At 42.4% G+C, this 14,971-nt stretch overlaps 1 protein-coding gene across 1 annotated transcript in view; it reads right to left on the bottom strand.

Annotated features, from left to right (window-relative positions):
• Positions 1 to 3,900: 3,900 nt before the first annotated feature.
• The window catches only part of ADAMTS12 (ADAM metallopeptidase with thrombospondin type 1 motif 12), a 175,590-nt gene continuing 164,519 nt past the window's right edge, over positions 3,901 to 14,971 (bottom strand). The window contains exons 21-23 of the mRNA XM_049796008.1: positions 12,707 to 12,880; positions 9,016 to 9,169; positions 3,901 to 6,880 (exon numbers count right to left, since the gene is read on the bottom strand). Of these exons, the coding sequence (XP_049651965.1) occupies positions 6,645 to 6,880; positions 9,016 to 9,169; positions 12,707 to 12,880 (564 nt within the window). The 3' untranslated portion in view covers positions 3,901 to 6,644. The remainder of the gene's footprint in view (positions 6,881 to 9,015; positions 9,170 to 12,706; positions 12,881 to 14,971) is intronic.

The following is a 14,971-nucleotide window of genomic DNA, read 5'->3' as shown; positions in this document are numbered from 1 at the left end:
CAAGAGGAAAGACTGGAAAGGGACCAATCCAGCATCCTGCACAAACCTGCACTTGCAGCACTCACACCAAGTTGTAGCTAGATACCTGATCCAAATGTGAACTCCAAGCAAGTGGCAGCTGATGGACAAACTACCCAATAGAGTTTCTGTCCTGTGAATAGCACCCACCTACACTCCCCAACAGAAACATTTGATTTCAGAAACATCAAAATTATCAGGTTTGACATCGTTGATTTCTCACAGAACCTGACTTAGTGTGCAAAAGGTTTCAAACACTCTGGTACTCCACTTTTCAGCAACTAAACTTTCTAGCATAGTTTGTCCCCATTGCTGCTTAACAAAATCTTCACATTTACACAGACAAATTCCTTCTGCACCTAGGGGATGGGTGACTGGCTGTAGCAGATGGAAAATTTCAACTCCTGTCTTGATTACCTTTCTGCAGTTTCAGACCCAATAAGCGTCACAGCCATGGCAGTCACAGCAGTAGGATAAAAGCTCCCTGGACAAAGCTTCCTTTGTATTAGGGGACACTTTTTGCCTCCTCACATGCTTGTAACAACAGCAGTCAGTAAACCCAGAGACATGGGTTGCTCAAAGGATTTGTTGAGCTTGGCAGAGAACGTCTTCGTGTTCCTCATCTCACCACTCTTTTGGATACTGTGAGTCCAACAAGGGGTGAAAGACATATTTCCCATCCAGAGGGTGAATGTGGGTCAAGCAGACTGAAGCTGAGCCTGAGGGGCTGTTGAAGAGGCAAAGGAGCAGCCGATCAAAAGCCCCAGCATCCTTGCATGGGTTTTACACCAGTGCTGCTTGCTCCCAGCAGGGTCCCCATATAAATGAGGGTACCATTGTCAATCAGACCGTGTGTCCCTTGGGGGAGGGGAGCAGGAGCCAGCAGGAAGCTTCAGCCAAAATCAAGTTAGCTGAACATGTAACTACAATAATTACCAAGACCCATTTCTGCTTCCATTATCTCCAGCAGGGTCTGGCTGCTGCAACATTCCCTCTGCCTCCTTGCCTAAACACACACTTGGAAGACAGGCATGAATAGAAATTAAGTGACCTGGGAGCAACAGGGAACTGTCAGCTTCCAGGTCACATGCAGGGAGCACTTGCTAACGAGGGGAACTGTCTGCTGTAAGCAAACTCCTCCTTGATGCTGGAGCCCAAGGATGCTCATGGCCTCCCTCTCAGCTCAGGTGCAATAACTTTAATTTTTCATCGTTGTGAAGCCAAGACCAGCTGGGCTCAACATCTCATCAGATGGGCAGGAGAAGCGCAGTCAGTCACTTTTCATCTAGGTCCACAGCTGCTGGGTGCAGGGTCTGGCACAGCCTGCTTTTAGCTGGGGACAGAATCTCACTGGTCTTCCAGTGTGTTAATTATTCCAGTGACTTGCTTTGACTACCAGGGCCAGGGCTGTCCCCCATGAAGGCTAGGCCCAGGGACAGGGACACATAGAAAGAATTAGCAGTTTTCCTCTGGAGAAAAACACCGTTCAATTAGCTTTCAGATGGTAGGCATTGCAGCAAAGGATAGTAATTTTATAAGCCAGCACTGTTATGAGTCTGATTCAGGCTCCCATATATTTTAACATGACAATTCATTTCTACTTCCAGAGCCAAACAACCATATAATATACTTCCAAGCAAACAGAGTGGATAAGAGGTAGTTTAATCTCAAGCTTCAGCTATTGTATGAAACACATAACAGATACAGGAGAATAGACAGAAAACATAGTCTCTCCATGCCTACCATATGTGTAAATAAGCACGCGAGGAGCTTGAAAATTCACTGCACTCCCATCCACAGAGATTTCTTCATGGGTTTGTAATAAACCATTCCATCTCTGCTAGTTCATTAATCAGCTTCCCTCACACTGGAGCTTTCCTTATGGTGGTTTCCCATTAATGCCACGTTTGCCATCACTTCAGCATGCTGGCGTTCCCACTGGGAATTTCCCCCAACACCACCACTACAGTAAACAGCCGTGCCCTTTGCCCAGGCAGTCCGGCAAGCAGGACCACAGATGTGGCATTACACGAGGGCAGCACTGGACGCCTGCTCACATCCCAAGGATTACTGCTGCAGTAAAGCCACACGCTGCCTTGAAATGCTCGCGTGTACACTGACCTTCACTGGCCTGGGCCTCCCCTTCTCATGTGCAAGGAAGTGGCTTGACCCCGCAGGCAGCCTTTTTTTCCTTCCAGCTTCCTCCAGGTTCTACACACACAGCACGGTCTCTTTTTGCTAGCAGATAGTATTTACTCAAATCGAAGACAACCCTTGAGAGTTTAAAATCCAAGGTTCACCCCTTCTTTCATTTATTGAGACTTCATGCTAAACAAGAGGGAATTCAGGGTTTCTGTTCTGCCTTTATGGCATAGTAAGAGCTGACTCTTACACCGCGTCCTTTGCTCAGTGCCTTGGGTACTCTATTGGCCTATTAATTAGGAAGCTGGGCTCAACCCCTTCTCTTTCAAATTTGGAGGGAAGTCAGACCAGGCTTTGGGGCAGGCCTCTTTGACTCACTAGCCTTCAAGAGTCCCAAAAGTACTGTTCTCCATCATCAATATAAGGAGAAGGAATATGTCACATTTCAGCCCCCAGCCAAAACCACTGAATCACTGAATCCAGTGGAGAACAGATGGCTGCCAAGGACCATCTTCTCAGCTGCCTGTAACATGACAGAGAGAGAGGTAACTCCAGAGGTCTAGCAAAAGACTGCCTCCCCCAAACACCGAATCTCTCCAAGTAACTATTTTTCTCTGTTCCAAATCTTTTAACTTTGATTTAGTAACAGCTACACCTAATGACTCATAATGGTAAGTGAATTAGCAGAAGCCCTCAAGAACCTTGATAATTTTTTTTTTTTATGCGATTGTGTCTTTCAGGTAGGCATCTGATGGCAGCCCAGATGTTTAACAACTTCCTGGTTTTCACATGTTTACCACATGTTCATTTCGAGCTGATGCGAGGCAGCCAAAGGCCAGTTCCTTTCGCAGGTGCTGCATGTTTGGCCAGGCTGAAGCAGTGCAGCAAGCCATGCCACACAGTGCAGCGGACAGCAGAAACCGCTTGTCAGGCTGTGTGTTGTGCAGCAGGTCATCCAGTGAATGCCCAATGAGCCTTTGCAAAGTGGAGGGAGCTTCAACTCATTTCTCAATTCAGTTAATTTCTTTCCCTTACAGCACCTGTACAGGATGCTGCCACTGTGGGCTGAAGATCCACACTTACTTTGTGAAGTAAGAAGGAGCAGCTTCCTGCAACTTCCGTAGGGTGTTATGAGGCAGAACCCACGGATGGATGCATGGGTGGAGTTTGGTAACTGAGTGCAAACTGATGGTGCTCTCTACCCAAGCATATATGCCTAACTGTGATGCCTGTGCTCCCGGGCTGCATGTCAAGGAACAGCGTTAGTGTGATTCAGTTTCGGCACATCACCATCAGCACTACTCGCAAAACTTGAGTATTGAAAAGATTCTGGGGCAGGGGCAGCGGGGGAAGTGGGGGAGTAGGTGTGATCATATTGTACACAACTCTTCAGGAAAACAAATACATCCCACAATAGACACAGCAGACATGCACACATCTGCTGCCAGGGAGCTAAGGCACATCTGCTTGGACTAGAAGTGGTAAGATCTGATCTATTTCATAGGACATAAATAAGTCTACTAATGTATATTTTTACTTTAGTACCATGCTTTATTCCACTACTTTTCCCCCCTCACCCTTTTTAATCAACTCCTTTATGTTGGAATATCAAGAATCAAAATACCTCAATGATGAGGATTCCCCTGGAATAGAAAAGATACTGTCTAAGCTTTTTTTTCCATGGAATTCCACCTTAGAAATCTTCTTGCACTGGAAACATAAAATACCAGAGACATCAGACATAAGCAATGCCATTTATTGAAGCTTGAAACAAATATGTCATCATAGTTTTCTTTTTAAGCCTTGAATGTTAAAACACGCAGTGAATGTGCCAAATACACATTTTTTCCTGAGCAACCTGTTGAGGCTGATGTGTCTCAGGCTAGTATGATAATATAATGATATGACCCCTCTGCATTTAATACTCTATTCAGTTTTGAGAATAGTGACCATCTGGGTTAGGATCATAAATCCACCTTTACTTAGAAATAGTTATGTTCTAAGGAAGGAATCTTGCTGAATGGAAGGAAGAGATGACTGCACATATTACTAGCATAGAGGAGATAATAGGCTGATCGATGTGATGTAAGAACCTATGTAAAATACAGCAGTAGCACTGCTCTATTAAAACAGTTCATGTTGTTGTCACAGTCTTTTCTCTAAAGTTTTAAGCTGAGCAACAGCGATGACTGTGCTTCCCTGGGTAGAAAGATTATTTTGATTAATGTCCATAATATAATTTATTCACTTTCATCCATTTCAAATGAAACTACAGCTCCCTGAAGAAAACAATGAAGCCAAAAATGGTTTTACTTCACACTAGCTGTAAGGAAGTGACAACCCTCCCAGGCATTTTTCCTCTCACCTGCACTATATCCACTCAGTCAGCTCCTTTCTCATTAGCCCACATACCTGATGGCCCACTTCTGCTGACCTTTGTGAATAAAACATTGCAGTACCTCTGAGCACAGAAGAGTCTGACTCTGAAGTGAATCTAACTTTGTCCCGCCCAAATCCTAGACGATGCTTCTGGGAACATCAGAAGCATCTGTGCTGTCCACCAGTCTAGGTTGTTTGGCCATCAGAGAAATTCCCTGGACATAGCAGTACAGCCTGAGGCCAAGCTCTGCCCAAATGCTTACTGAATTAGATGGGACACCTCCACTCCTTCACATGCTTCAGTATTTCTGTGACCAGTGGAATAAGAACTGCCCAGATTTCTATTGTTCAGAGGGTCAGCAGCCATTCAGGACCTCAGAAAGACATAAGCACACTGTGAAACTTAAAAAGCTATGTCTGGCATTGGCCAGCAACACCATAGACATGTATTATTTTAAGAGTATGTGCACGTATGCTATGTACACACATGCATGCACATGCACCATTGTAAGTCATCCCCCACATCTGTTATGCTAGCACCATATTTTTAACAGTGGATTTTAAGTTTTATCAGCACCTATAACTGGGGCTATATTGCCATCACAGAGGTTAATAAATCCAACCGTACCATGCTGCATATCCTGAACTCCCAGAGAGTTCAAGTGAAGTGAGCTTTTAGCCAAAGGTCACAAACGTATGAAAAATGACAATTAGACTTGTGGCCATCATTAGTTTAATACTTTATAGCCAGGCCCAAATATTTCTATTAACTTTCACAAAGGTCTGTCTAGAAATAGGGCTATTGCTAGTCATAGTTCTGTAACCATAGTGACACTTGGATTCATGGCTACGTGTCTTGCTCTACAATGCATAAAAAAAGACATTTCCCTGTATTACAATCTCAAATTGTCAGGTAGCTAGGGAGTAAATCTGAGATTTTCAAAAGAGCATGAAGAACCCAGGTGTCCAAATCCTTCTGAATTTCAAAGCAATCTAAATGCCAGACTCTGTCCAGCTCTTTTGAAAATGCCCGGCTTTGCTTCCAAAGGTCAAGTCTGGTCTCCCTAAAGTTTGTTCTGCCATTTTCCTCAATAGTAAAACAGAAAAGCTATTTGGCTAGTGCTCTCCTAACGCCTGAGGCCCAGAGCTATGCAGATACTCTGGGTGTCAGGCTCCCGTCCCAGGTGCCCTCACCCTCACTCTGATCAAGGATTTGCACTGGGGGAAAAGTTTGCTGTGAGGGAGGTGATGAGTACTCTTGTGGATGTGGGCTTACACTCTACTAGGAGATACTGGATTAAATGATAGCTCTATCACTCAATATTGGCGTGAATTAAAATCTATCTATTAAGGTAGTAGACGCAAACAGCTTTGCTTTCATGGTACCAAGAAATGCTGCTTAAAATGTATTTGAGAACTTAGCATCCCATATTTGGTGGGGGTTTCAGGTTACAGCAAGATATTTGTAGCAAACTGGCCAGGAAAGGCTATTGCTGAGGTATCCTTTAGACGTTCAGTCAAGTACTAAATGAGCATTTTTTCTTTTGAAAAACCCAATGTTTCTATTTGGCCTGTGTATCATAATCAGTTATTGTAAAACTCTGCTTTTAAATTTATGAAGTGAGCAAGCAATTTAGAGAAACACTGCCACTTCACCTTGGTTCCTAAAAACAGAAAAGTGAGTGAGCATAGAGAGATCTGGCCCACAGCACAGATCTATCTCTGCTGCCCCATCAGCCACCTTCACTTAGCACTCTTGAGAAAGCAGTGCTGCTGTTTCAAGTGGGTTTTGGAAAAGAGATGGAAGAAAGAACAAGTAAAACATTCATTTAAAAAAATAAAAAAATTCTTGCAAGCTTGTTTCTAGTCTCTATGCATGCCTAAGAAGTACTAGCTGCTGGTACATTGCAAATTATGTTACAAATTTTGGACTATTATAGGGCAAAATTTGAAGCAGTAAATTAGGACCGATAACCCTAAGGGATGTGTTTTCCCAGTTTTGATCACAGATTTCCATTTAAATTGGATGGTTCAGAAAAAAAAAAAAGAAGGAACATAAAACCTGTAAACAGAAGCCCTACTCAAAGCAACTAGATAAAAAACAGCTAGTGCCGAGCAGCTTGGTTGTTGTTTTCTTGGTTTTCAGGTGATTTTCTTCTAGATTTTGTGTAATTTTCTTGCTTGAGGCCTCGCTGATCCCAGTATCTTGCTTTGTTACGAATTCGGGGCTGACTACACGTGAAGCAGCACTGAGTCCGTATTGACAGCAGCAAGCACTTGCCAATGCCTTTCAGCCTCTGGCAGAAGTGAACTGACAGTTGGTCTTTGCTGCAGGGTAGCCCTATGGTGAAGAAGAGAAGAATTATCTATATTTTGCTGACAAACTATCTGTATTTCTAGAATTTTAAACTGCTTTATGCCAGAGAGTCATGCCTGTTAAGGCTCTTATTTATGATGGCTTTCTCTTCCTTTGTATTATAGGTGACCTTGATCCCCCTAGAATTTTAGGACTTTCAAGTGAACAGGTCCTATTAAACTTCACATGACCTTCTTTCTTGAAATATACAGCAGTCTTTTATTCCTGTTCAGTGAGGCTTTACTTTTGTGGCAGACATAGCCAATCCATGTTTTTCACTTTAATGTTTCTGCTTTTAAGAACTGCCAGAGAAAGTCTAGCAACAATGATTTATGAGTCTGCTGCTTTCGCATTCTTGTAATAGCGCATTTAAGACAAGTGCAATGGGCTGGCAGCGTGCTGCAGAGCCATGCAGAGCAGACAGAAGAGCATAGACAAGGCATGTGCAACTACATGTTCAGCTTGACTATGCTTCAGTTTCTGCTGCACCAAAATAAGCCAGGGACTGTTACTGTATGTATTATGGTGCTTATAGGTCTGTGGTAGCTTTAATAAACTGAGATGTGTCAGATTTAGTTAGATACTACAAAACGGGGGTCCTCAGCTGTCAGAAGAAATGGCTCAGGGAGAGCCAAGGTTTGCAGAGGCAGGAAGGTGGTGGATTAGCCGAATGCAACGCTGCTGTTGTTCAGCAAATCCCTCAACACTAGAACTGAGGAAATTCAATGTAACTATAGGATAAAGGTAATTTGAAACAGATAAAAGCATTTTTCACAACAGGCTGTGAACCCTGGGAACTTGCTGACACAGGAGAGGGTGGAAGCAGCCAGCATGGCAGGGTCAAAAAGCTATGCAACATATTCATGGAAAAAGGTTCCATAACTTTAAAGTAAAAGGCACTAAAAGGGGTGCCTTTAACAGTCTTAATATGTCAGTTGGGAATGCTGGAGGAATACCGTGGAAATGAATCACAGGAAAGGACTAAACTCCTGTATTTTCCCTAAGCAGCATCTTCTAATGCCATTGCTGGAGACACAATATTGCACTGTATGGACCGCTGGTCTACCCAGGTGGGCATTTCTTACGTTTTACTGGCCCCTTGAGTTTTATTCATGAAATAACTATTACTAATCTGTGTAGGTAGTATTTATCTGAGTCTGTCCTTCTGAACATGAGAGGGACAGGAGATAAACAGACCAGTTCAACCTTAGGGCAGAACACGTGCTAAAGATCTTTGAACAGCAGGAGGAGTGATGCATCACTCTCAATGGTATGCCACAACTGCACTGCCCTCAGCAGTCAACCTCTTGTCTCATTGCCACATTAGACCCTTACTGCTGACTTCCTAACAGGGAAGAATCCTCCTCCAAAAGGCCTTTGAAGGCTCTTCCAGAAGGACTCTGAGCTGTTGCTGTTCTTACCTGAGGGTACCTGCCTGATACTGCAGTACACAGACTACAGATAAAGATACCCTTCTGTATGCTTCCTCCCTCCCCTGCTGCTTCTTTGCTGGGCTATTAACCATCTACACAGCTGGGATCCTGGGCCCTCAAAGAAGAGAGGTACAGAACACCCAGAGTCACAACAGGACTTCTCTCCACGTCTTCATTTTGGAGACAGTCTCACCCTGTGGGACACTGAATTCATAGTGCCTAGACCTGTATCTGGGTTCACTGGCAGTCAGATTTTTCTTACAGTGTCTGTCTCACTTTGCTTGCTTGGAATCCCAGTCCAGAATTTGCAGTTCCCATAGGGTATTTATCTTAAGAAATGGCATCTCTTTGGACTCACAGCATGTCCTTCCACAACAGCCTGTGAGTTACTTAAAACAGGTCAATACAAGCAGACCTATTCATTTAGTTGTGGCATCATACATTAGGGACGCATGCTCAGAGAACTCCATTCCCTATCATAGCAACACAAGGCCAGTACAAATGGGGAACATGATGTGATTCTGCCAACAGTGCAGCTGAGCAGTAACAGGTTAGGCTGACCTATAATTACCGAGCCCACAGTATTCACAACAAGTTGCTAAATTGGGTCAGCTCACAGTTTTTGCAGAATCTCAGCACTAATGGAGAGCTTTTTTGAAACTGTCTGAGGTAGGTGTATTATCATACCTGTACTTTTCTTGCACCCTTGCAGATTGCATTTCTGATACTCTGTGGGCTTGAGTTTATCCACACACATGCTGCCATTTTCAGTTTCATTAGTTTCTATATTCATGCACTTCACAGTTCTTTGCTGAATGCCCCCTCCACATGAAACGGTGCACTGAAAGAGAGTAATTTCAACATATATAAAAGTCTTCTACATAGAAAATGCGTAATATGCCAATACTTGAGCTGTAATGTGATGTGAAGCTAAAAATGCCATATGATCCAGAAACAATGACACTAAAGTACTTTGTGTACTGTATTCTCCATCCAGACACCTCCAAGGTGCATCATGGTCCGATTTGGCAGGATACAGCGGAGGGGTAAATAGTATAAATACAGCATCTTGGAAGGTGTAACCAGGGTGAGAGGACTGTTTTCTACAGAGGAGGATAAGGATGATCTGAGATGCCAGTCCTACAAAGTAAGACAGTAGTAACCTACATTAGTACTGCACACTGGCATTTTTTGCTTCCTGTGTTTTCTCACCATCTAAATTAAACATGCATTATCAATTGCAATGTTAGCTCTAGAAATGACCAAGCTGAAGATTTAAAAAAAGCTCAGTGAGACGTTTTTTCTTTGGTGACATTTACACTGTGGTTACCCTTTCTTTATGACCTCAGAACAACTGCCAGCTGCTTGTTCTGGCTGCACACACATGGCCATAAAAAAAGAGAACATTTTCAAAATATGTTCCTGAACAATTCTGTAAATGTACTTAATTATCCTGACATCCCAGAGCGTCTAAGAATTCCAGTTAATTTTAAATTCTTTTTCTCTTCAGACAGTGGCCAGCAAGATAAATATTTCAACAGATAGAGAATGCCAGCTAGTGAAGCGCAAGAGATGAAGACAGGACTGGTACCTCTTTAATTTTTCTGCAAATTATCCTCTAATGTCTACCTCTATGCATAAGACACAATATTACTGGTGTGAAGTACGTTAAAAGGTCTTAGGTACTCTTGCCACAACTTTAGATTAATGTTTAAAGTAGGGTTTTTATGAAGTAAAATAAATGTGATTAATAAATCAGTGAAATAGTTGCCATACATTTTGGTATTCAGTTGCTTATTTTATGCATGTCCCAACGTTTTCACTTCCATGTTTAAGTGTTAGAGTTACACTAACTCTACATTACATTATAATCATACCTCATCTAACGGCTTTGTGTCAAAACCAACTTACTAAATTTTCTGTGTTAAATGACTCTCCATTGTTTCCTTATTTGTGGTGCCTGGCTTTTGGTGTTCTTTCAATGTTCTCTTCTGCTGTGAGAAGGATTTTTAATGTATGAATAGGTTTATTAAGGAAACTGGATGGAAAGGTTTATTAGATCTACCAGTTTCTTCACAACTAAACATGTATTGCAGATACTGGAAGGTCCCCCAAACATAAACCTCATATTTGCCAATTAGATTTCAAGATGCCAAAGTAGAAGGCTATTGGTCAAAATTCAGAATTACTGTTTGTGTGTGCAAAGTCCAATATTCCACAAGTTGCTTTAAGGGTCATCCCACCCCAATAGTCTCAAACAGTGGAAAATTTCAAATGAGTAATGGAAGAATATCAATGGTATCTCCTTTTTCATTTGAAAAGGAAGAAACCCCCCATCCTCCAACAACACCTAATGCAGCAACAGAAAGTAAAAGCTACAATGTCTATCACCTGAAGGAACTGAGATGGGCTGGCTCTGAAATGTTTAGTAATATTTTCAAAAGATCTCCCATTGTAGCTCCAACTGTGCATAAGAAACTATACTTGCTATAGGCACTGACTAGTGGATAATATGACCAAATATGGCCAACTCATGACAACAAATAAAACAAAAAAGAACTGAATCCTACTGGGCCCCATGCCTGGTTAACCCACTGCGTACAAGGTTGCCTGTTACATGATGCAGTAGCATTAGGTCTTTTTGTCCAGTCACAGTAGCCGCTTTCTGGGCAGTAGATACGTCGCTTTTCCTGGCCACCACCACATGTTCTCGAACACTAACAAAAGAGGTGCACAAACCCATGAGGAGAGAGGTTGGAATGGATGAGAACCCAGAAACAGACCATAAAGACAATAAGAAATGTTCTTCATTTAGAAATGTAGAGCCACAGGTAACAAGAAGCACGTCACTGACCATGTGATTTAGAAAGATGCACAGGCTAGTCTACATACCAAATCTTACAGTCCAGGTATGAAAAACTCTGCACTGAGACATTTATTTCATCATATGCTTGGGCAGAGACAGGGAGGAAGCCACTACTGGTCCAAAATGCTTGGGGGAAAGCTGTATTAATGCAACAAATATAGGACACCATGGAAGTGGTGACATAGAACAGACAACACAGAACTGCTCATGCAGCACCACCAGCAACAGTAACTTTTCTAACAGGAATGAGATTGGAAGTCACATGTCTGCAGGATTAATCTGTCATGTTTACTGAAGACAGTCTAAGTTCATGACATGCAGCATCTTAGTTTTATGAGGCAGTTGGGGACACTAAAATTCACCCAATCCATACAATAAATTAACTATTTGGCAATAAAAGCATCATAAAAAGACAGTGACCAAGGTTATTTTTTAAACATTCTTTTGTCTACCTTCTAATATTACTTACCAACTGACTTTTTACTATTATTCACTAGGTCTGCAGTAGAGCCTGCTTGAAATACACAAAGAGTTTCATACTCTGACATAACTCTGACATGAAATAAGGCACCAGATATACTTTGAATTATGCATTGTTCCTGTCCTACAGAGAATGGCATCCCTATGGACAGAGGACCAGAGCTGACATCTGGTAAATCAACCTTTTCAATCCAATTCTATCCACTATTCTTAATATGAGGAAAACTGCCAGGGTTGGACAAGTGTTTTTATAAAATACTTTAAGTGGCAAACAGGTGCAACAATTTGGCTATTCTTATTTTTTCAACCCTTGCTGACTGCTCTGACAGGAAACCCACATCCTGGTCTGCTCCTTATTGCAGGTGTGATTTGTCAGTGGCCTGTAAGGAAGCAATGAGATCACTGTCCTCAAAATCCAAAAGCAGGTTCACAGTGCCGCAAACATTGTGGCACTTTCTCCAAAGCTGCTTTTGGTGGGAGTAAACACTAAAGTGTAATGAGACCACATGCTTTAGCTGACATAAATATGTGCCTGGCCGCCTATGAGTTTGTTGGCACAGATTTGTATTACAAAGTGACCCAAAAGTCGCATTTATCTTGTGTCTGACCTCAGCTTCTAGCCCCATAAAATTCCAGCCCAAAAGTGTAAAGGAAAATTCTAAATTAATCATAATAAGAAAGCAACATTAAAATAGCAGCAAAAGGGATCAGTCTGAATGAATCAGATTTACCGATTGAGTAGGATAGCTAAAACAAATCTCCTTCCAGGCCATCTGCTTCTCTCTTTCAGGGTATGGTAATTTACAGATCTAGCTGTGTATCACATGCAATGCTAAGACTGGTTCTGGGAAGTCTTACAAACGTCTATGATAATTTTTATTGTAACCATACACAAGGACTGCAGAGCCTCTGAGTGGTATTAGCTGTGTGTCTTCCTTTGAGTGAAAGTTTACCTAACAGCATAGGATCTAACAGTCACTGTTAATTGACAGCTAATTGTTCATTCCCAAAGCGTCTTTTAAAGAACAATACCTCATTCCAGGGCTCCACATGCCACTGCAAGCAAGGCTCCATGTTACAAGTGGTGCTGAGTTGTGGTTTATAGCCGAGTAATTGACAATGAAAAGGCCTGAGAAGTCGCTTTTCACGAACATCAATGCAGTGAACATCTCGGGTCTTGAAACCACCGTTGCAGTTAGCAGAGCACTGTACACAAAACAGAAAGGGACACATCTCTAAATGATGCTCCGCTGAGGGGCTGTCCCTTCCCCAGTCACAGAGGAGGAGGACAGCCTGAGCTTTGAGCATCCCAAATCACAGAGGGAATTTCCAGTTCACCATAACAGCAATCTTTTTTTAGGCTTAAAAACTGTGGTTTTCATCACAGCAAATCGGAACACCCCATATATATTCTTCCCTTTCTTCACTGGAATATCCACTAATAACATGGATGAATATTTAATTAGGAAATCTTGCCAGCTACTTCCAAAAATGTCATAGTGAAACAGTCATAATGCAATTAAAAAAAAATAAAAATGAATCCTGTATGCAGGGGAATTGTTGGTTCTTCAGTTGTTTTGGAGGGACGACAGCAGGCACGGAAGAGGCAGAGCTGCATGAGTTGATTTCTCATTCAGCCATAGAAGAGGTAGGTGTACATGGTAGCGGATTGCTCAGGCTGGCAAAACTGCTCCTCATTTTAGCCCATAGACTTGAGTTGCTCCTGATACCACTGGGAGACAGTGGACTCAGCCCACAGCAGCAGTTCCCACCCTCTCCTTCCTTGCTCCTTCAGGCGGAGGAGCATACCCCAAGAGGCACCAGGAGGTCCATACCCCAAGAGCACCCTGGGCGTGAGGGGATGGGAGAGAAGACAGAGACACCCTGAGCCTCACTCACAGCCCGTGAAATCGCTTCTCAGCTTGGAGCTCTACTGGCAAGCCAAGTGAGCCCAGCGAGCCCTTCCAGCCTCCTATTTCTCCCCGGAGCTTGCTCCAAGGCCTCATGCAGCAGCACCAGGTTATGTCCCGACATATCAAAGCCCAAGACCTCTCCTGCTGCTGAGGAAGAACTGAATTTGCTACCTCAAGGATAAGGACAAATACACATTTATTTATTTTGTCTTCATCCAGAATTAAAGCCAATTCTGCCTACACCTGAATAAGAAGGTCAGCTTTCATCTTTACCACCATCATGCAATGTAACAACTGATGCTGTTCTCCTTTGCATACATTAGCATTCTCCAGTTGAACAAGGAACCTGAATATAATACTTCCCCTGGGACCTGAAGGATGGATGGAAGGGGAGTCCATACACTTGTTCACAGTAGTTTCTGTCCCTCTGGACAGAAACAATGGACAGAAGTGACTGTGCAAGAAACTGAGTACACACAGCCCCAAAATACATGCAAAATATGTTTGGTATTAAACTCAGACTGTACGATCTAGTCTGAAGCACCTTTCTTTTAGGGGACGGGCAGAATTAGATGAGAGTAAACTATCATCCACTTGTTGCAGGAGCAGTAACATTTATGAAGAAAAAGTGAAGGTGAAATATGCCCAACTGCAACTGCAGAATGTCTATGTATCATTTAAAATGAATTTCAGACGCTTAAATGTGGTTATGTAATGCCTTGGCCTTTCCTGGACTTTCTAAACAGGTATGTATTTCACGTACAAATCAATTCTATGTCAAAGAGCTCAATAATTTAACACAGGGGTTGTAACTATAACCTTTTCTTTGTATGAATTTGCCCTCTAGTCCAATGGCAACAACATCATCTGCAAAAATTATATGTATTGAGAAAGTCTGAGAGATCAATCTTGTTCTTTATTAAATCAACACTGTTTCAAATAGAATTTTGTAGTTTTTCTCTTTTGAGTCTTGAAAAATAACCCATTGTTTGAAGCCCCTATTTTAGACAGTGTGAAGACAAAAAGTAACAAGCTTCAAGAAGTCACTGAAGTCCTTTCAGGTCTTCATCACACATCTTACAGTACCAAAAAAGAACTCAAATGCAATCCACTGGGTTCCACTTACCACCTTGGACACTATTCTGTCTCTTGACCAGGCCTGTATATTTAACTAGGACCAAGTAAGACCCTAGCCATAGCAGGCATTCTCCCCAACAGATTTTCCTTCAGTTTTTGTAATGTAAAACTTAGAGGTTACATAAATGAGGTTCAGACCACATTATGTAAGAGAACATACAGAGTGGCAAGGGTGAACAGGAACATGCCAACTCCTTCTCCAAATTCCCACTTGCTTCTTAAAATTAGGATATGGCTCTGGAAGCAG

This window comes from Accipiter gentilis, chromosome Z, assembly GCF_929443795.1.
Source record: "Accipiter gentilis chromosome Z, bAccGen1.1, whole genome shotgun sequence".
Classification (NCBI taxonomy): domain Eukaryota; kingdom Metazoa; phylum Chordata; class Aves; order Accipitriformes; family Accipitridae; genus Astur; species Astur gentilis.
The sequence above is the reverse complement of the archived record's forward strand: the minus strand, read 5'-3'. Positions and strand labels throughout refer to the sequence as shown.